At 44.3% G+C, this 23,541-nt stretch overlaps 1 protein-coding gene across 5 annotated transcripts in view; it reads right to left on the bottom strand.

Moving 5' to 3' along the window:
• Positions 1-23,541, bottom strand: part of FAM13C (family with sequence similarity 13 member C) — a 112,508-nt gene that overhangs the window by 44,999 nt on the left and 43,968 nt on the right. For all 5 annotated transcript variants that reach the window (XM_084753975.1, XM_084753978.1, XM_084753974.1 and 2 more), the window contains one exon: positions 8,295-8,358. In XM_084753975.1, the coding sequence (XP_084610101.1) occupies positions 8,295-8,358 (64 nt within the window). The remainder of the gene's footprint in view (positions 1-8,294; positions 8,359-23,541) is intronic.

The raw sequence follows: 23,541 nt of genomic DNA, 5'->3' as shown, positions 1-23,541 counted from the left end.
CTCATTTTAGAAGACACTCATTTTCCCCTCTCTGCAATTACTCAGGTCCCACTTTAGTTGGGCTGAGAGGGAGAACACCCACATGGGTGGGATGGAGAAGAACTATTTTAAGGTGCCTTCATCTGTGAGTGTGCAATTACAGAGCAGGAACCATTCACGCTTGGTTTCTAGGTAGGGGTTTTATGGCACCCTCCCGTCCCTTTTATGTCCCTGAGACATGTGCGTAGATTCTCACGCTGATGCGAGACACATTGGGCAGGAATCTTGCTGGAAACCTGGGATATGGGTCTATTCCCAGGCACCTACTTACTGCACTTATTCCCTCAGTTTACATGATCCTAGATAGAAGCTCCCAGCCCCGCATACACACTCAATAAGCACAGAAGACCCCGCCCCCCACCACCACCGCCTTTGCATCTGGTCGTTCATCTGCTCCCTACTCTGACATTCCCAGACCCCAGGATCCTATCTGGCATCCTTCTATGAAAAGTGCCAGGGGGAGAAGCAAGTCACGTGAACAAGAGCGTTCCCTTCCATCTTCTTCCTGCCTGCCATGACTTGAGTAGAGCATCCTCACCATGAAGAGTGGAACCTTCTGGAACGGTGAGCCAAAAAGCACCTTTCCTCTTTCAAGTTGTCTGTGCCTGGCAACCTGGCCATCACTATAGTGATCTACTTTCCACCTCCCTGAAGGGGGAAACCATGTCTTCCTATGAGCACACATCACATGGAAGGGTCAGTCAGTAAAAAGAATCTCTCATTACCATCAGCTTTATTTTTCACCCTTGGAGGGATGGGACTCTGAGGATCTAATTTGAAGACCCTCCGAGTCTCTGGTTAGTGAACTCAAACCCACCAGGGAGTTAACAAAATATATATATTCCCAATATCACATCATCTTTATTCTGATTTAGGGGGTCTGGAGCAAAATCACCTCAATACAAATGCCCAAGGTCTATGCCTTGAGAAATAGAGCCCTATTTCTGGGACCATGACCCATCCTAAATGGATCTCGGTTGCCTGTTTAATACCACTGAGCCCAGGGCCAAATACATCTCCCTGAGCCCCAGCACTCAGCCACTCCCACTGTCTTGTAGCCTTGGCTTTCCCTTGGTACCTGGGCCCTCCTACACGTTAGGAAGTGTGAACTACAAGGTGCACAGAATCAAGAGGTCACCTCCAAATGGGCTATTGACAGACTCTCAATCTTCTCACCAAACAAAATGGGGTTTCTTCCAATGTTGATGGCTCTAAAGCAATGGGTCTCAACCTTCCTAATGTTGTAACCCTTTAATAGAGTTCCCAATGTTGTGGTGACTGACAACCACAAAATTATTTTTGTTGCTACTTCATAACCATAACTTTGCTGCTATGATGAATCATAATGTAAATATGTGTATTTTCTGAGGGTCTTGCACAACCCCTGTGAAAGGGCACTGCTGTTCTGAAGAGAAGCCCAAATTCTCTCTCCCCATAGAGACATTGGGCTATAGATAGTCTTCTTGGGGGGCTGTATGCTTATAACCCAGAATGCTTTGCATCAGGCCACACTTCAGCTCACACCCAGTCTGGTTTCCCTGTGTGCAGGAGGCTCAGCCCTTGCTTTCTTGCTAATAGAACATCAGTGTCTAAGCATCAGCTGCTTACATGTAGGCACCAGAGTGAGGACCAAAGGATCCAAGTCTTGACTGCATCCTGTCAGTGCTTTTTGAAAAATAGCAACCACAGGGCCACAGACAGCACACATAACACATGGCACTTCCTCAGCCTGGGAGTGGGAAGCCCAGAACATGGCATTTCATGGTGAGACCATTCTTACCCTAACCTTACTAACAAACAAGCAAACTATATGAAAGAAAATAATAGTGTTTCATAATTTCATACTCTGAGTCAGAGGTTTGCAAGGCAAGGCTTTTTCTTCTCTAGACAGAACATACTACATGTGTAACCTACTGAGTGCAGTTTCCTGGGGACTTGCTGAGAAGGGATGCTATGATAAACCCACCCCTTTTTTGCCCACAGAATTAGTTGTCTCTCATGAGATGAGGTGCACAGTTCTCTGACTCTGTGTTGTTGCTCATATGACTACATTTTGTGGTCATTTCTGTAACATTTTATATAAGTTTGAAAACACAGACACATCACAGATCATTTGCATATTTACAAATAAACTATATAATTACAAATAACTAAACTCAGTAGGAAGTGGATACCACAGAAGCCCGCTGATCGCTTACTTACTTGGTTCATTGTGTGTCACCGGGCAAGCCATTTATCTATGGCAGTCCCCAGCCCTTTTTTTTTTTTCTCCCTGAAGACACCACCTTAACCCACTCTCTAGATATTGCTAAACCCTGGAAAGCAGCAACTCTCCCACTGGAAGTCATATGAAAACCGTGAGCTCTTGTGTCATTAAGGACGACAGGTCACATTGGAAAGCATTAGCTTTCCCCCCCCCAATACTAATATTTTGTTAGAAAATGAATTGTATCATCTTCCCGCCCTGAAGCTTGAGCTTCATGGCCCTAAGCAGGGCAGTCATCGCCTTACAGTCAAAGAGTGCTGATGCAAGGACAGCCAAGCTCTAGGTCGCTGAGGCACATCCCTGTGAACTTCTAGGATGTTGGGGTGACAGTGCTCACTTGTCCATTCAGCACCCCACCCCACCCCCGCTCCACTCTCTCTAACAGTCCTGGGGCTGGGTTTACACTTGCTTCCCAACAAATATTGCTGAGGTAATTACTCATCAGGGAAAAAGAAAATCCCTATAGCCAAAGCTTCCAGACAAAATTTGGTCTTGAGACCCATAGGTATATATACATATTTACGTTAAATAAAAGAGCTATTCACAGACTTTACCTTTGTGGAAAGCCCCTGTCCCACATTATTTCCACATTTATCCTCTTGTTACTAAGCAGCAAAAAAAACAACAGCACAGGGTGACCCCTAACAGTTATGGAACTGAACACCCCTTTCTGGTCTCTCAATTAAAAAAAAAAAAAAAAAGGAAAGAAATTAGTAGTACAAAGAGGAATATAACAAGGAAAAGGATGGAGCAAAGAACAGAAGTGGAGGAGGCCACACCACATCTTAGTGGGAAACAGATAAGCAGAAAGAAGCAAACACAAGCAAGCCTGCTGCTTTTCCAATCTAATAGTAAACAAAAATGAAAGTGTGTACCAGCTGGCATGGCTTCTTCCTTTACTTACAGTGGTATTTGGGACCCCCTTGAAGGTGAGGACTCCAGACCTGGTTCCCCTAGAACTGAGAAGCCAGGCTGGAGGTGCCCTCGGAAGAAAAAGGTGGAATCTACCAGACCCCCAAATAGCCCTGGTTCTTTGCTGCTTGCCTCCTGCCTTCACCTGGGATTGAGAACTAGTACTCACACCATGACAGCACCGGCCACAAGAGGTCCCCGCTGACACTGACAACAAAAGGTGCCTAAAATTAAATGAATCACAGGACACTGCTCCAGCTGAGGAGGAGCCCTTGGTAGGAGAGCAAGGTCAATTTACTTCAACTCAAAGCCAAACCAGAAAAACGTCCAGTGGCAACCTGCAGTGGGCCAGTCAAGAGGAAAATTACCTTGGAGCTCCTGCTTCCAGAGACAAAAATCCAGTTATCTACCGTCTACAAGCAGCATTCTCAGTGTCGGGGGGGGGGGGGGGGGGGGATGGGGGGTGTTTGGACCTCATCTAGCCAACCAGCTCCTTTGAAGTTCCAAGGTCATAGCAAATAGTTCAGGGAAGGACAAATGCCCCAGTTATGGATTCAGACTCGAGGATAAAGCTTTGTAGAACTTTCTAGATTTAGAGGACTGTAATTCCACTATGTGGCAGGCAGGACCCTAAGGATGCCCCGTAGGGTCTCTGTACCTTGGTTATTCAAATACTAATCCATGCACTGCTATGAAGGGATGCCCACCCCCGGGGTAATTGAGCTCTAACTCAGCTGGCGAAAGATATAGCCACTATTTAGTGTGTGCTAGCCAAATCCAAGTAAGATCTTTAAAAGCAGAGTCTCTTCCAGCTGATGGCAGAAGGCATCATCAGAGAAATTAGAAGCATAGGCTGATTTCAAGTGCCACAGCTGGCTACAGGACGAAGGCAGTCACATGAGCAGAGCGTGGCAGACTTTGGAAGCTGAACGCTGTGCCCAGCTGCCAAGCAGTAACAGGGACAGATGTGACAGTCTTGTGACCCAGAAACCGAGTTAGAGCAGCAACCTGAAGGAGCTTGTGCACGGCCCCTGGTCCAGAGGAGAACCCGGGCAGGTTGAGGCCTTAATTTCTTTCTCGAGACCCTGAGCAGAGAGACTTCAACTATTTTATACAACCATGGGCTAATAAATGGGTGTTTGAAGCCAGTAAGCTCTTGGTAATGCATTACATTAAAATAGTAATAGAAAACTCAGCCGGGGATAGTGACTGGAGGGTGGCGCATGTTTTTAATCCTAGTACTCAGGAGGCAGAGGCAAGCAGATCTCTAAGTTCAAGGCCAGGCTGGTCTACAGAGTGAGTGAATTCCAGAACAGCCAGAGCTGCACAAGGAAACCCTATCTCAACACACACACACACACACACACACACACACACACACACACACAAGCAATACAGAACTCATATGTACTAAGATTACTGGACAAAAGAATAATACATTACTAGGGAGGGGCTGGACAAAAATAAATAAATAAATAAATAAATAAATAAATAAATAAATAAATAAATAAAGCCAGGCTAGGAAAAGGGGCCCAAAGATGGATCTCGACAATGAGGTTCTAATTCTAGGATCTAGCCAAGCGTGGAGCCTGTCACAGTCCCCAGTGCTCAGATGGGTTATCAGTAAAACACTGCTGCTACTAAAGCCTGAAATAATTGACCCTTTATCGCATAAAAAGAATCTCAGACACTTCAAAATAGGCTTCCATAGAAGCTGAGCTAAGTCCTGACTTGATAGCCTGGGTTTTCACCTAAATGGAAAATGCGGCTGTCCTTTCCAACAGAAGGCACTACTTCTCAGCCAGCACAGGAGTGTCAAAGAATGCGTTTATAGGCTATTGTCTCAGGATTAAAGCCATCTTGAAGAAGAGAGACATCTCAATCAAACAGTAAAGACAGCCCTCCAAATCTGTGAGTTTCTGCATCTATGAATTCAACCCACCACAGGCCAACAATTATGTTTATATTGTCGGTATTTGATAGACACAGTATTTGTATACTTTAGTGATGCAGTAAGATAGTTACTTAGAATATGTCTTATATCAGGTAATAAACAATCTGGAGATGACATAAAGTGCACAGGAAGATGTGTGCAGGTTGCTCATGAATAACACACCATTTTACATAAGGGGTTAGGAATCCATTGGTTTATAACTGTGGGTAGGGGAAGTGAGGGGTGGGTCCTGGAGCCAATCCCCAAAGGATATGAAGAAGTAACTCTGTCTTCTTGAGGTCTTTATGGCCTGATGCCAAGCTATCCCTATCATACATTCTAGACGCAAATAAGGACACGTCCTCCTCACAGCAACACACACATAGATACATGCAGAGACCAAGGACAGCACTGTTCTGCTTATAACAAAATGCAAGTACTAGGTATCTTTATGCTGGAGAAACAAGGTATATAATGCTGAGGCTGACATTGAATTCCTAGGACAAACATAATTCAACAGGTTCTCTGCAACAACACTCTGTGGGAAAGGGAGGAGTAACATTTCGTGTTGTTGGTTTGTGAATACATAAGAACATATTACCTTTGTACAATAATTACCAAGACTCAACATTAAACTTTTAGTAATATGAAGAGATCATTAAATATTTATTTCATGCTAATAATTTGTTACCTGTATCTTATCTCCACCGCCCCATCCACCCACCCACGGGCTCAGGTGTTTAAGCATTTGATTGCCAGGTGGTGGCACTGTTGGAACAAGTTGTAGAATCTTGAGGAGGTGGGTCACTGCTTATGAGCCTTGAATCTTTACAGCCTGGCTTCACTTCCTGTTCATTCTCTCCTTTGTGGTGTGCATGTGACCAGTTGGCTTCTGCTCCTGCTACGAAGCCTTCCCCTCTGTGGTCTGGTACACTTCTGGTACAGTGGTCCAAAGTAGGCCCTTTCTCCCTTAAGTTGCTTTTGTCAGAGTGTCATTAACAGCAATAGAAAAGTAGCGAAGAGAATGTTCCTGACAGTTGTATTCTCTTGTGGTAGAACGGCAGTCAACATACCACACACAACACAGACTAAACCCAGCACTACTTCAAGCATCTTCTCTATGGTACTTACTCTATGGAATGTGGAAGTGACAACCTGACCCACAAATGTGGACATCTCCTGGGCACTTCTATGAAGTCAAAACTACCTTCAAAGCAGCCATAGAAGCATAATACATCTCTAGGGTGCCAGGTGAAGTCAAGTAAGACCCAAACTGTGTAGATTCGTGGCTATACACTTAAAGAGGATCTAAAATGGAGTTCTCTTTAAGAGCTGTTCATCTTGTGGCTGACCTCCTTCCTGGTATCATATATGCGTCACACAGGACCGTCACTTAGAGGAATATTAGAGGGCTCTTTCATAAACGAATGCAGTGTTGCTATGTGTGATGCACATTTTAGATTTGCATTTTCTGGGGGTGTTTCCAGCAGTGAGTGTGACCACGCCGTGTCTGTCACCCAGGTACTGGTCTCGCTTCTGCTGATCCCCTTCTCACTTTCTGCGTTCTCCTTCCATGTCCTGAATTTTCATCCCAGCCGAGCTTGCCTGGAAGAATGTGAGGCTGTACATGCAGGTGGCCCACCATCCATTCGGAAGTGCAAGGCTCAGGCACACACAGTTCATGCTGTCTGCAGGCACGATGCAGCACAGTGAAGGAGAGCAGAAAGGCGGGTTTTCAAAGAGAGGTTTTTGTTGTTTTTTTTTTTACAACTGCTCAAGCCATCTCAGTAGTCTTATCATTCCCAATCTCAAAAACCAGAGCTTCTCCCAAAGCTTAGAAAGCTACAAAGTGACTCTTCTCTCCACATCGCCTGCCCAGACATGAGCATCCACACAACGCACTGCAGCTCCCCACATAGCGCTCGGCTGCCTCACAGAAGGGAAGAGAGAAGACGTGGGTGCTCGCACTGCTTTCCTTAAGACTCTCAACTCTTTCTTCTGGGAGACACATGCAATTTGAAGGCTGTGTCTGAACACACACAGATTTAGCAGCCTTCTGCATTTTCATTTGTGTTGTATGTACGACATTTCCCGTAAACCTAGCCATTTGACTTGGCTTAACCAGACACCTGGTTTACCTTTAGCTGTTAACTCTGACCAGATTCTACCACCAGCAGCAGCAGCAGCATTAGTGTCATCATCATTATCACAAATAAGAAGAAGAAAAAGGAAGGAAGGAAGGAAGGAAGGAAGGAAAGAAAGTAAGTAAGTTAAATCACCTAAATATTTAAATGTCTTTTATAGGAACTGAGGGGCAGAAGAGAAACATCTCTAAAATGATGAATTAATAAACTGCCTGAAGCTATTCCTTCCTCTCATGGGCATCTGAGTATCAAGTCTATTTATTTTCTTTGCCATGATCCTAATCAGAGACACCACATACCACCTACTGCTCCAACTTAATGAGGGCAAAAGAAACCAGATGAGTATTCCAAGCCAGTGTCTGAAGCCAAGGCATTCATAACAGCAGGTGATCTAATTACATTATACTGATTTCCGACATTACAATCCAATTACATGTTTCACAGAAAGTCTAGAACAAGCTAACTAATGTGCTGTCCAGTGTAATGGATGCTATTTGGATTGGAAACTATGGCTCCCATCTCTCAAAGCATATGAGGAAAACTAGGGTGTGGGCATCAAGTTGTGTTATGCTCAGTGAATAAAGACTAAGCCCAGTTTACATTTGAGGCTGCAAACATCAGTCAGTGGGAAATGGGAAAGGGAAAATTGTAGATAAAATTCAATTTAAAAAACATTCTACAAATGTTAATTATCACAGCCCTGGTTATATAATCCCAAAGCAAAGTTGGAAAGGGTACAAAGAAATGACAGCTGGACTTGGGTAAGGTCCAAGGTGTGGCAAGCATTCTTGAAAATTCTATTTTAAGCTTTTTGCCCCTACACAAGGAAGAACATTAGAGAAATAACATTTTATTGCCAGAATTTTTTTTTTAAGTTCACTTAAGAGTGAACAGAGTTAAAGTTTTAATTGGAAAAAAAATTTTTCGGTGCTCCGAAAAGAATAGGCAATTCCGAGACTGGTTAGCTCATGTTTGCATAACCTGTGGTGAATCCACCTACCTCATTTAAGTCCTGCTGAGTTCCAAAGGCATCCTTTGGCCAAATGGCAGCCCTCTGGTCTATTCTACAAAATATAAAGGAAAATTATGTCTGTTTGAAAGAACCATTCCAACAACACACATTAGAAAGCTGGTAGCTACAGATCTAGCCGTGTTCCTGTTGGAAATCCCAAGTGGTACCCTTCCCATTAAAGGGCACCATTCAGCCTCCTTCAGTGGTCTGGGATACAGACTATGTGAGCCCTGTTATCCTCCCTGGCCCTAGCACTCTCTTCTGTGTCTCTGGTCCTGCTCCCCAGTCACCCTGGCCACCCCCATTTCCTGAGGACACAGTTTTTATTCTATTTCCAACCCTGCTGCTCCAGCCATCCTGGATCTGGAATGTGTTGCCTAGACCTACACACAGCTCGCCCTTGTCATACAATCATCAGTTTGGCTCACGTAACCCTCCCTTTCCTGGTATATGCAGTGGCTAACAATAGAGAGAACACAGAGACCACTTTAATAAGTGGAAGGAATGGACCCACACCCATGGTTGACCTGTGACCTCCTCATATGCACCCTGGTGCCTGTACACACATACACATACACACACACAAACACACCTCACAAAAGGTTTGTCCTATCACTTAATTTACACAACAAATGCTACAGCCATTGCTGGGTTCGATAGGTAAGATGGGGTTTGCCACTAAATACATTTCTCAATAGAAGAAAAATGGCCTGGATACAGTGTAAAATGTTTAGTCCATGAGTTACTTTTAAAAAAGAAAGACTTATTTGTGGTCTTTTATAGCTAGTACCCTGAGTTAACTTGAAGATTGAAGACAAAACATTCTCTGAACGGCTGCCAAGGTTAACGAGTCTGGCATGATATAACCCACTCAGAGGGCTACGTTGAGCAACAGTGTAGGCCTAATTTCTTCAAAACAATAAGTGACATTTTCTTTCTAGCCACAAGTTGGGCTAACCATGCCAAACAGTTGGCTTCTGATGCCATATAAAGCAGTGGCAGAACACAACGACTGTGGAGGGCACGTTGAGGATGCCTGCCACGCATGCACAGGGTCAGCATCGTCCTGCTGTAGTCATTAGGAAAAGACTCAGAGTCCCAGCCACCAGGTCAAGCATGGGTGGCCATGGTGAACAGAGTGAGGAAGACTTTCAGGTCCATCTGTGCCACATCCCTCAGTCCCCTGAGCCACCAACATGGCAAGGTAGCAAAAAGACTTGACAGGGTAGGGACCAAGCCATCCCATCTTTTCCAGTCTTTGAAAGAGTCCTAAGTTCTCTGTCATCTAGGATGGTCCTCAAACTACACTTCCATTGTTGTTGCCAACCAAGGAAAGCAGGGGTGCGGTGTTTTAAGATGTATTTTAAGTCATGGATACATGTGTCTGCACGCGGGGCTGTGCATGTGAGTAGAGGGTGCACAGAGGCCAGAAGACAATGTTGCAATCTCTGGAGCTGGAGCTATAGGCAGCTGTGAGCCATCTGACAGGGGTGTTGGCTTATCTTTCAGCCTAACAAAACTTCAATTATTATTAAAATATGCTATTAGTCATCATAATTACGTAACGATTCCAGTGTGGTGTTCCATGTGATTCTACACTCCCTGTGTTGTTTTTATACAGCTGCCAGTAACAGTAAGTGTCATTTATGAACAGCCCTTCATATCCCATGAGGTAGCTACTACTATCTTCTTTAGAACTAGCCAAATAGGAGACAAAAGAGAGACAAGCCTTAGGGGTTGGGCTTTAGGTCATTCATGGCAAGTGAAAGGCCCTGGGTTTGGGTCCTGGACTTGGTGTGTGTGTGTGTGTGTGTGTGTGTGTGTGTGTGAGAGAGAGAGAGAGAGAGAGAGAGAGAGAGAGAGAGAGAGAGAGAAGATCATGGAGAGAACTGGAAAAACAGCATAAGGGAGAAGAGGCTAACCAGAACTTGTTCCCTAGCTACCAGAGACACAGCGGTGTTAAGAAAGAAACATGTCGAGAGGAATCCCAGCCTTTGCCAGCCCTCATGTGTCCGGCTGGACATACCAGGTGGTTAATCAAATTACTTCATTTAATCCTCAAGGGCACCACATGACATTAGCATTATTACCCCCAGTGACACAATAGGAAGGAGGGCAGTTAAATAAATAATTTCATTATTCATTCAACAAGTATTTATTATACATCGATTATGTGCCATTATCTAGATCAGGGGCCTGCATAAGGCAGTACGTAAAAGGTCCACTTTCATAGAATCTGTATTTCCTTTTCTTTTAATTTATTTCTATTTTTATGTGTATGGATGTTTTACTGGCATGTGTTTCTGTATACTACATGTGTGCCCGGTGCCCACAGACATCAGAAGAGGACACCAGATCCCCTGGGATTGGCGTTTACAAAGGGTCGTTAGCTATCATGTGGGTACTGGGAATCAAAGTGGGTCCTCTGGAAGAGCAGCCAGTGCTGTCAACTGCCAAGCCATCACTCCAGTCCTAGGATCTGTATTTTCATGAAAGGAGAGAAGACATAACCAACAAATAAACAAGTCAACAATGGCACATACATACATACAAACATGCATACATACATACATACACACACCAACAATGACCTATGACTCACCAGATCCCAGGATAAAGGCGAAAAGAAAAACAAGACACCGAGACCAGGACCTTGCAGCAGAACTGGTCAAGCCCTCACAGCTAGAAAGTGCCAATCACCCAGAGACAAAGAGAATGAGAGCTTGACTTAAGAGCATTAAAGGTCATAGTAAGGAGGAAAAGAAAAGCAGAATTTTTTTTCTGGAAACGCTCAGTAGTGACTAAGGAGGCAAGGATGCCGCTGAGTCCAACTCCTTCTCCCCTGTACCCTGAAGGCCCGGCTCCAAGAAGGCTCAATCTTGACAAGAGGTCCCCTTATAGATGACATCTGCACCACACTGACACTCCCTTTCAGTTCTGCCTCTTGCCACCCACGACAGGCAAATGGCTGCATGTCTCCATCAAACCCATATTTCTGGAATGCAAAAATGAGCTCTTCAGAGCACTCTGATATCTATCCCAATGTTGCTTCCTAGCCAAGGCCTACAAAGGCAATGGGACACGCAGTGTGTACTCGTCAGAGCTCCACAGTGGGCCTCAATACTGATTCTTCATTTATCACAGATACCACCACTCTGGTTGCAGCCACAATCACCACTGTAACTGCCAACATCACTACCACCATCACCACCATTGACATCTTCACCCCCATCAGCAGCATTACCATTATCACTAAGAGCATCCGAAGAATACATCCACCACTACCACCAGCAGCAGCAAGCACCACCACCGCCATTACCACAAGCACACCTCCAAACATCACTGCAAGCAACGCCTGCGACATCACTGTGAGCAATACCTCTAATAGCACAAAAAAGCATCCACCATCACCATGAGCAACACCACCACTGTTACACCAGTAAAGTATCACTAATTGCCCTGTCTCCACCATCAGAGCCAAAAATACCTCTATGACCACAATATAGTAAATAAAAAAATGCTGATACTCAAAATAAACACTCTCCATAGAGAAATACGAGAAGCAGTTGTATACTGATATTAAAAACGGCTTCTCCCCCAGAATCTATGCGTGTGAGCTTGTGGACAGCCCGCTGAAGAGTAGCTTTAAAAATCAGCACCCCCCACTTTGCTGGCTCCCTGAAGTGTGTGCAGAGTCAGGTGCAGGGCCATTCCTGCAGGGAGCCTCTCTGGGGAGGTGTACAGGAATTCAAAACAGCCAACACAGCTAAGCGTTGAAATATTTTTCTTGGCGCTAGGAAAATTTCAAACCACAGGATGTGATAATTTGTGAAAGAAACACCACTGTATTTTCGCTCAGGGTTTTATTTTTTTATACCAACATTTTTTAACTCTAATGTAATTAGTTAATGGAATAGTCCTGCTTCGGTGAAAAACTTCCATCTAGCCAGTGGCTGGTAGAAGCTATCCCAGGGTCCCCTAAACTGTTTATCTCTCTCTAGCCCATCAGCCAGTATGGTACTAGTATTTCAGTTTCCTACCCCAAATAAACTTGTTTATCTGTCCCCTCCTCTCCACACCACTCACCACCACTACCATCTTAAGGAAAACTGGTATCGATCTCTCAGCCAGAATAACAAAGGTTCCTTCTGGCCTCCTTCCTCCCTCCTCCCCTGAGCTCTCCCCAGAAGGATGTGGCCACTCGCTCTGCCCACTGCCCTCAAACAATACAATTCAATACAATTCGAGAGTCTACTAGGGATTCGCCAGTGGCTCTCGAATGAGTTAGATGACCTGGGCAGGAGGAATGAAGGATGAACATGGGACAGTGTTGAGAGGGCTTCCCAGGGTGAAGGGGTCCTATGATGGCGGAAGGATTTAGCCCCGCCCACCTCTCCACCCTCCACTCAGGCCATGCCCCCATCTGTGCTGTGGTTCCTTACACTCTTTACAAGCTTGTGCCTTCAGGCAGGATGTCCTGGTGCCTACCGTGCTTTTCCTCCCAGATCCACATTGTCTCTGAGTTAACTTGTTTACTCTTTGGAGACTATGTGCCTCCCAATTGTGTCTTCTATTTTAATGGGACCTGTTGCATAGACATAGGAAACTACTCAATTCATAATTCTGTATCTCTGTCATTATTTAATAGTCACTTTCTTTTGATAGTAAGCTCTGTGGGGCAGGACTCATGAATACTACTGCATTTATCTCTGCAGCCAATCCCAGGCACAGGATGTAGAATAGGTATGTATCTATTTGATAACGAAGGACTCATCTCAGAGTCCTGGACAGCTGCCAGTTGTTATAAATTATCAAATGTGCATAACCCGTGGCCCTTCCTCTCCCTGAGGCATATCAACAAAGCCTGCAGGCTGCAACAACTATCACTTCCAATAAGTACGTTTCTTCCTTGAGAAGACTAAGAACTAGCCACTACCTTTCTAATCCATAATTCAAAGAAACAGGACAGGAAGAGCAGAAGATGGGCACCTAACTGTGTCCAGGATGCTTCACGGTGAATGAGGCCTTAGGGCTGAACAGGGCCAACCTCAGCTCTCACCTCAAGATTTACAGTAAGCCCCTGCATTAGGAAGCAGGGCTTGGGATGCAGGAATGTATACCCGGACGGCTACTGGCTGGAGGTATGACTGTCATTTCCTGAAACTCTTTGTGAAAACAAAAGGTATATCCCAAGAGGGCAACCCTGAGCAAAGCATTCTTCGCATCCCACAATAGCTCTATGTGCAGACACAGACAAGATGCCAGGAAACTCCAGCACTATTGTATTTGCAACAACCGCCACCCTTGGCACCAGCGTTATGAAGGGCCTTTCTCTATGGTGTCTAGAACACACTGAAGACATTTGCTTATGGGTTCACTGCTTTTAAAGACATCTGTTTTTAATTATATGTATTCTGTTTGTGGGGGTGTGCACATGAATGCAGGTGCCCACAGGCTGCCTAACATGGGAGCTAGAATGTGAACTTGGGTCCTCTGCAAGGGTAGCAAGCACTCTTAATTTCTGGGCCATTTACTTCCCCAAGCTCTCTTACTGGTCCTTTATAAACTTCTGTGCCAAATAATAAAGCTCAAACAGCACAGGCTTCAGCTTTAAAGACACGGAATTTGAATTATCTTAGACTGACACTCACACACTGAAAAATTAAAAGTCAAGAGATGTTCGCCAACTGACTGCCAACTCATACGTCCCCTTGCCCAGGTCAACAAATTCCTTTTGAGATGCCATGGCTAGACCCAAGCTATTGCCCTTGGACTTTTAGGATAACACTTTCCAATTAGGAATCCCCTGAATTATTGGGTTACCACTCTATAACTCTGGACGCTTTGATTTAAAAGGTCTGGACTAGTCATGTCTATCTCTGGCGGATGGCTCTAATCTCCATAAAAGTATTAAGGTATAAGTGGGGACTGAGTCCTTACTTAGTGGGAGTATGTGTTATTGAGGACCAGCATCGACCATCATGGACCCCTAACCCTCTGAAACCATAGGCCCATAAATAAACTTTGCCTTCTATAAGTTGCTTGATCATGATATCTCTTCAAAGCAATAGAAAAAAGAGCCAATATGAGAACCAATGAAAAGCACTGATCTCCACACCTCAGGAAGTCAGTTTCTCTCACTGAGATTCCAGAACTCCACGCACCGAGCCCTGTCCCTTTCTAGCCTTTCTAACTAGGGACTGTTAGTCTCTAGTTTAATTTAAGAAGCTAGCCTAACAATCAACCACCAGATCCTGTTTCTAGACTTGTTCCTATTGTTATGATAAAAGTTCTCTGCCCCAAAAGGACCCTGTGGGAGAAAAGAGAGTTTATTAGGCTTCCAGTTCCTAATGCACCCATGCTGCCTGCCTGCTATGCTCAGCTAGCTTTCTGTATGTTTGCACAGTTCAGTGCCCAACGCATAGAATGGGCCTATTCATGTCCAGGGTGAGTCTCCTGCCAGTGACGACAAGTTAGACAATCCCCCATCAACATGCTGTCTGCCACCCCAACTAGGGAAGCTCTCTTTGCAGGTGATTCTAGGTTTTGTCAACTTACCCGTTAAAACTAGCAAGCACAGAGCACCTGTCCTTATTGGTGTCAGAGAACATTAACCCATCTTCCTCTTACAGATGTTAACACTGTCAAGAAACCACCACTTGGAGGTGACAGCCTCAGGATGTTGACTACACATGAACAAGATCAGCAAGATGGGCAGAAACTACGTATTAAAGGACCACATTCCTTGACATTGACTCCTCCAACTGCCACTTACGGCCACCAAGGACTACTTTTGCCATGTACACTCTACATAAATCTCTTTGAAACTATTACAATCTCATATTCAAGTTGAGCAAAGAAGAATCCAAGTCAATGGCGCCTCAACTAGCCAATCAAGAAATTCAACCAGTTTGAATGTAGTCATAATTCTTTTATTCACCCAAGGAAAAGTTAAAGTCTAGCTTAAGCATGTGCAGAAAAGTGGAGCCATGATCTGGGCTCTGCAAGATATGGAGGCAGAAGCCTGGAAGATGCCCCCAACCCATTGCCTTATGATACTATTAGCTGGCTAAGAGAGTCATGGGACCATGAAGGGCAATCTAGACTTCCAAGGTCTTGCCTATCTAGGAAACAGTGAGTATCTCATTAGTACAAAGAGAACTACTCACGCCAAAGAATTAAAGCAAGCGTCTGAGAGCCAAAGTTACATTTTAAGTTTTAATTACTGTGCCCAAGAGACCCGTGAAACAAAAAAATGCCTCTAACGCTGTAAGCCCCTTAAGGACAAATATTTCCTGAAATGCTCATGGCAATTGTTTATGGGAGACAACAAGCCACAGGTTTTCACTCCCTGTGAACTCACTCACAACTTTGTTTGACCTATCTGCACAGGATGTGCTTGATCACATGTGGATGGGAGATACATGAGCAGAAAACATGTTAGGATGTACCCCTGCCCCTGAGTCGATGTAGGCAGGAGGTACACGGGCAGGAAGTATGCTTGTCCCTGATTGGACCGGATGGGAAATGCAGGGAATTGTGGGTTTGCCTTTTTAAGCCTCTGTAAAACATGACTTGGGAGCCATTTTCTGGAAACCCAAAGATGGACCTGGCCAAAGAGTCCATCAACCTGGACAGTATTTTATTAAAGCTTGCTTAAAATTTGGCTTTAAACCATGGTAATGGTCTCATTCTGGACCAGTGGGATTAACAATTTCTGTAACGTTTGCAGTGATAAACCAAAGAACTCTTGAGGTCGATCAGGTGGCTAGCTCAACTGAACATTTCCTAAATGTGGAGATACACGTTCAAAAAAAGAGAAAAATGCATGGAAAGTTCGGAGTGGAGAACGAGGCTCTAAGATACAGGTGGAATTAAATGGAGAGGAAAAACAGAACTCTTAGTGATATGAGGGATAATGGAAAGAACATACCATAGGTCAGTCTTGTGGAGCTGGAAGGAGACCAAAGAGGGGGAAGACTCAATCACCAGAGGACCACCAGTCTCAGTAAGCTAAGCACCTGCTGCAAGCTAGAGTGTAAACAAAGCTACGTGTGCAATCTCTCCTTTAATCCTTAACACCCGTAACCCTGGGGCACAGATCGCTTCATTCCCTTCCTTCAAAATTCATCGAAGAAAGAAGCAAAGATAAAATTAGCATATGGATCTCTACAATGCCAAGGCACCCTTCCTTTCAGAGCTCATGGCCTGGGATTCATTTCCTAGACCCTTTCCAATGGGGGTCCTTTATGTGGGTTGGGGTTTGTTCAATAGGCTGAGTGTGACCAAAACTATTCTCTTTAGTCAGGGATAACTTCAAGGCATAGTCTAAGAAGCCTCCGACATTAAGCTTCCTCCTGTTTCTGCACCTCAACTTTTCTCCTCCAGACCCCACCCATGTGAAAGGACCTTGAAATTTCCTTTGCTAATGCCAACTGCAGGGTACTGAGTGCTTGGTCACAACTCTGTATTATTGGATTCTCCTTGCTTTTGGCCACAAAGCAACGCACTCAGAGAAACGGGGGTCTGCAACACAGACTGATTATAAACATCTGATTCTACACAAAAACTGTCTTTAATATTTACTTTCTATTCCCAACTAAGTGAAACCATAATGCCACAGTTCCCATCAATAATTTCATTCTGAGCTGGGTGGAGGTAGTGCATGTCTTCAATCCCAGCACTCGGGAGGTTGAGGCGGGTGGATCTCCAAGACTTTGAGGCCAGCCTGGTCTACAGAGTGAGTCTAGAACAGCTAGGACTACACAGAGAAACCCTGTCTCAAAAAACCAAAATAAAGAAATAAATTCCATCCTAGAGGCTGAAGAGATAGCTCACTGGTTAAAAGCAGGCACTGCTCTTGCAGAGGACCTGACACCCATATCAGGGTATTCATAACATTTATAACTCCAGCTCTAGGGGATCCAACACCCTCTTCTGGCCTCTACAGTACCCACCCACATGTGATAAAATCTCTCTCTCTCTCTCTCTCTCTCTCTCTCTCTCTCTCTCTCTCTCTCTCTCTCTCTCTTCTCTCTCTCTCTCACACACATACACACACACACACACACATATGAATTAAAAAATAAATCTTTAAAAGTAAATGTCATCCAGAATGTATTATAAAATGGGCTACTACAAAATTAAGTGGGACAAATAACACAGCAATGTGTGTACAACATATTTTTAAATACACACATACTTAATCCTTCAAATAGTCCTGCACAGAAGAAAAAAATACAGAGAGGAGACCAAAGGGGTCTTTGTATGTTATTGCACATAGTGTGTACATAGTATTTAATGTGCATCTCGAAAAGAGGCAACTTTGTTGGCAAGAGGAGCCATTACGTCACTGAGATGAGAAGTAAGCTTCCGGGTTTCCGAGTGGCCTTGACCACAGCCCTTAACCAGCTGCCCAGAGTCCGCATCTGGGTTTCAGCTCACACATGCTTCTTCTGTCTCCTTTGCTCCCGACTCCCACATTAAGCTGACAGGGCTCCTAAAACACTCAGACATTCGGGACAACATGTTCTTTCTCCTGGAAATACTTCTAATAGTGATACCTAAGCTCATAAAACATGTTCCTTATGGGAGTTGAAGGATCGCATGCTTATTTCTGGAAATTAGGGCTGTTTGGTGGAGACATAAGTGAACTCATCTTGTGGCAGTCGCCTTGCTGCTCTGATGGTCAGCCTACTCACTCCTTTCTCACCGTGAGCAAGCACGTGGATACACAGAGGCATCCTGTGGTCGAACATATTCCTGGCAGTTCTGTCTATGCTAGAACTGGTCTGAAATGGAGTCAGATCTCACTGTAGCAGGAATTCACTTGCAAATACAGTTCCTTTTTACATAAACACCGGAAGTGTAGCAACAAGGCATAAGTGTACACTACAAGGGTGGTTCTATGCAAATGGTAAGATTATAAGACTTTAGTGTTTGAGTGACTTTCTGCATTTTCCAATATTTCAGTTATTATTGTTACTATTGCCATCGATGCCATTTTGAGAAAAACGTCCTTTTGCCTTGTAACAAACCATTGTCAGATTAAAGTGCTAACAATGTATCAAATGGCCAAGGGTGGGTTTCCTAAAGGAGGAGGAGGGGGAGGACGAGGGGAAGCAGAAGATGCCAACAGGGTCCCCTCCCCTCCCCCTCATCTTATCATCCGTGTTTTCTTTTTTAATCATTCCAGGCATTTGGTGTGAACTCTGTTCTCCATAACAGGGATAGGGGGTTATTTATGTCTGTGTCAGCAAGACCGTGTATTCTTAAATTAATGCCCATCTGCGTCTAAGCTTTAACACAGCTAAAGCACTGAGCATTTTTAGTATGAGACACAAAAGAGCCTTAAAAGTCATTAGAGCCAACTCCTTATATTAGAAGAGGGGTGAACATCTGTAACCCCAGAACTTGAGAGGTAGAGGAGTAGAGATCACAAGTTCAAGGGCGTCCTCAGCTACATAGTAAATTTGGAACTACTCTGGGCTAAGGAGATTCTGTTATCAATCAACCAAACAACAAATAGGATCTAAAAGGACCAAGAATTTCAGTACATGAACAAGGTACTGCAAGACCATGGATTTCCTCATCCAAATGTTCCTTTCATCTCACAGAGGGCCCCAGGTTTGTAAGGGAGGGAAGAAGTGGGCAAGGCAGTGGATGGGGACTTTTGTATGAAAGACACACTGAAGTCCCCACTCATAACCAAAGTGTGTACTAGGGCGTCTCAACATCAACAAGAAAAGCTACCTGCTATTTCTGCTTCCGTCCCTGCCCTTCTCACAAACCACAAACAAGGCCCCAAGTAGCTCACTAATGGGGAAGAGCATGTGGGAATGTGAGGAGCTTCTGCCCCTGGACAGTTCACACAAGGGGATGACATCCTTTGTATTACTAGAAAGCTCAGTCTGCTTCTCTCAACTGTCCTTTCTCCTCCAAGCAGAACTCATTAGGAGTCTGCTCACGCCCCTTGGGCTAATATGCAGATATAAGTGAGCATATACCATTTGAGTCTTTCTTCTTCTGGGTTGGGAGGGAGGGAAGAATGGGAGGATACAAGGGATGGGATAACCATTGAGATGTAACAAGAATAAATTAATAAAGGAAAAAAAACTTGAAAAAAAAAGGAGTCTGCTCACGTCTATTTAAAAAAATGTTAAATAAAAAACAACTAGCTACACACACACACACACACACACACACACACACAAATTGTCTCAAAACAAAAGATAAAAGGATTTATCCCTCAAGGGAAAATAGCTGCCAAGAAAAACTTCCTCTCAGTAAAGCAACAAAGCTTTCAGCTTTTCCTTTCATCTAAGGACCACAAAGACCACAAACACAGGACCAGAGAAAACCATCAAAGTCCATTATCCCTGCTCACGATCCTCAGCCCCCACCCCCAAAACTGGGGACCCACAGATAAAGAAGCCAGTGAGCTCCCAGTGTAACCACCAGCCTCATTAACACCGAAGCTGCTGAGGAACAGCTCCTGTTTATACAGAGGAGGTCTTTAATGACACTCAAGGTTTGATTCCATCATAAATTTTAATACAATATTTTAAACACAAGTGAGTTAATCACTCTCCAAAGTAAATTTACTGAGCTAAGGAAGAAATCCCCTACTTCATTAGGAGTCTCCGGCAGTCATCAAATCCCCCTTTCCTCGTTGCTGAGGGCATGCAAGACAGGCATAGGCCTTAGCAATAAAAAAAATCAGTCAAACTCATGCATATTCATGAAGTTGCTCTAAACTGATTTACAGTTCTCATCTTGGCCCTGGTACCCAGGGGAGTGAGAACCTAAGGGAGTCACAGCCTCCCTGGGTTCCAAACTAGAAAGCAAGGGTTGTAGGAAGCCATTGGCAGGCTGGCCAGGTCCAAGGGAAGGCAGGCCTCTAGTTGTACACGTCTCACTAAGTACCAGGCACCAAGGAACATCCGGACTAGTCAGACACTTGCAAGGCACTCAGGGACACCAAGAATCCATGTTAACACATTAAACTGCCAACTAGGAAAGGGGCATTAAGACACTCTGGCCTGTGCGGACTCTATTAGGAGTGAGCCAGAGCTCCCAGGATGAGCAGTTGCCAGGGAGAAAAGGATTGAAGTAGGCATTTGGAATCAAATGCCTGGTACCCCCCCGCTAAGTAAATGGGAAGGGAGAGGCAAAAAAGAACTCAGTTCCTTCTCCCCTTACCCCCCACCCCCCACCCCGTGCCTGCTCACTGTCTCCTGGTAGGAAGGATGGTAGGCCCCAGGCTGCCCCACTCTTGGAGGTTTTCAAACAAAAACTCATAGTCATTGTGAGGGCCAGATATGTCTGTCACCACACTACATATCCATATAGGATCTCACACACTGCATTCGGCCCACTGTCCTGCTGAGGGGTACAGGGTGGGGGCAGGGAGGGCAGATGGGCCAAGTGCAGTGAGGAGCCTAAAATGACCTGAGGTAGCTAGAAGAACACCCCAGACAGCAATGGAAACTGTGGCTTCAAAACTTTTCATGAGTTGCCCTAACAAATATTTTAGGAACTGTTCCTGAAAAGATAAACATAAAAGCAATAGGCAGAACAACTGCCCAAGATGTCCTTGACCTCAGTGTTGGCTTATACCCACCATCTTACCCTGCCCTTCCTTTCAGTGCCTTCAGACAGGACACAGTGCTGCTCGAACCTTTTAACCTGACACCAGTGTTCTTTTAGGTCAGTTTGTTAAGCTGACATAAGAAAACCAGGATATATCCAAATTGTAACAAAACTATTCCCAGGTCTCTCTGAAGCTCACCTATATAAAACATCTGAGAGTCCTGATGCAACTTGACGTGCTGGGATGGGTAGGTTCCTGGGGGGGGGGGGGGAGGCGCTAATAGAGGGGGAATATGGGGGAAGAGGGAGGGAGGGTAAGATTGGGAGGAGAGGAGCGAGGAGGCTACAATTGCTATGTAAAGTGAATTAATTAATTAATATTTTTAAAAATCTCAGGCACAGGTATAACATCCACTCTGTGGTCTACAGAAGCTCCAGGACCCCCACCCCCAAATGTTCAAGGACTAATTAATTCTCTGAAGATTATCCTTTACAAGTCACCCCAAACACAAATGACCCCTTAGAGGCCCTCCTTACAAAAGGTCTTTTACACTTACTATTTTACCCTTCTCCTGCGTCCAAGAGTATAGTGCTGTACACCTGTTGGGACTTCATTCTGACTTCTTCAGTCATTTTTGGTCCAGACAAGAATCTGATGATCCTGTTACTGTATCACATCTCAGCCAAGAGTCTATTGGCACTAGTATCACAACAGCAGAGATCAAATTAGATTACACTACAGAGCCCTTGTAACAGTAACAGCAAACGGGACTAGCACACACACGCGCACACACACACAAAGACAGACATGTAGATTACGAGAATAAAGGATGCAGAAATACACCTATTTGGCTATGGCCACCTACTTTTCAAGAACACTGTCAAAACACACATTGGAGAAAACACTGCCTCTACCATAGAGTGCTCTGGAGAAACTGGATAGCCACATGTACAGAATGAAATAAAACCCTATTCCTTACTCTATACAAAAAAATAACTCAAAACCAAAAGCCTTAATGTAAGACCTGTAACTCTGAAACTATCCAGGAAAATACCTCAGGATATAAGGCCAGGTGAGGACTTTCTGAAAAGGACTCTGATGATTTGTAGAACAATCACAATTGAATTATGGGATTACATGAAATTAAGAAGCTTCTCTAGGGCAAAGGAAACAATCACCAAAGAGAAAAGAGAACCTGAAGAATAAGAGAAAACCATCACCAATTATACATACGACATAATATTGATATCTGGAATTTATATACAAAAAGAAATTTCATTAATAAATGGGGAAATAAGTTGAATGGGCAATTCTCAGGAGAACACAAATGGCTAGTAAACGTATGAGACACTGCTCAACACCCTCAGCCCACAGGGAAATGCAAATGAGTACTATACTGAAATTCATCGCACCCCAGTCAGAATGCCTATAAACAAGAAAACCAATGACTCAGGCTGGGGCACTGGCTCACCAGTATTAACAGTGTTTCCTTGCTCTTGCAGATGACCCAAGTTTTGCTACCAGCACCTATGTGAGGCGACTCGCCACTCTCCTTAATTCCAGAAGGTCTACTGCTCTGTTTTGTCTTTTAGCCTATTCAGGATGTTTGCATACGTACACATACATACACACACACATACATACATAAAAGTAAAACAAATGACAGCAAATACTGATGGGATGTGGGGAGAGAGAAACTCTCACACACCCACAATGTGAACCAGTGCAGCCACTATGGAAATCAGAGTGCATGTTTCTCACACACCTAAATAAAACTAATGTGTACACCACTCCTGGAAATATACCCAGAGCACACCAGAGAGTTACTTGCATATCCATGACTATGGCTGCACTATCTTCAATAACTAAGAAAAAGAACCAGCCTAAATGGTCATAAGTAGATGAATGATAAAGAAAAATGCACTACATCTTCAATGCTTTCCAGTCATAAAGGAAAATGACATTACATCAATTTCAAGAAAACAAATGAAACTGGAGATCATGTCAAGCAAAATAAGCCAGACTCAGACAATTATCATATTTTCTCTCATACATAGAGTCTAGATTCAAATATATATACATCATATACATATGAACAGCATCTATACACACACACACACACAGAGAGAGAGAGAGAGAGAGAGAGAGAGAGAGAGAGAGAGAGAGAGAGCGCATCAAGGTAGAGGGAACTATTAGGAGAAAGAAAGAACTCAAAGGGAGAACAAGAGAAGATATCGGGTGCCCTATTGTTTTTTGTCACTGTGTTATAAACCATGACCTAAAGCATCATGGGTGGAAAGGGTTGATTTATTGGGCTGAAACATTCCTATCACAGTCCATCATCAAGGGAAGCCAAGGCAGGAACTCAAAGCAGGATCCTGGAGGCAGGAACTAAAGCAGAGACCTTGGACAAATACTGTTTTCTGGCTTACTCAGTTACTTTGCTTATACAGCCTAGGTCCACCTGCCTAAGGATAGCAGAGAGTGGCATGGGCCCTCCCACATCAACTGGCAATCAAGGAAATGCCCCACAGACATGCTCAAAGGCAAATCCAATGTGGCCACTCCTCAGTTGAGGTCTCCTTTTCCCAAGTCCAATGACATGTAAGGAAGAAAGACAAACCGCCACATTTCCTTTCAATG

This window comes from Acomys minous, assembly GCF_964271855.1.
Source record: "Acomys minous genome assembly, chromosome: 13".
In the NCBI taxonomy this organism is placed as follows: Eukaryota; Metazoa; Chordata; class Mammalia; order Rodentia; family Muridae; genus Acomys; species Acomys minous.
Note: the sequence above shows the minus strand (reverse complement) of the source record. Positions and strands in the feature narration are given on the sequence as shown.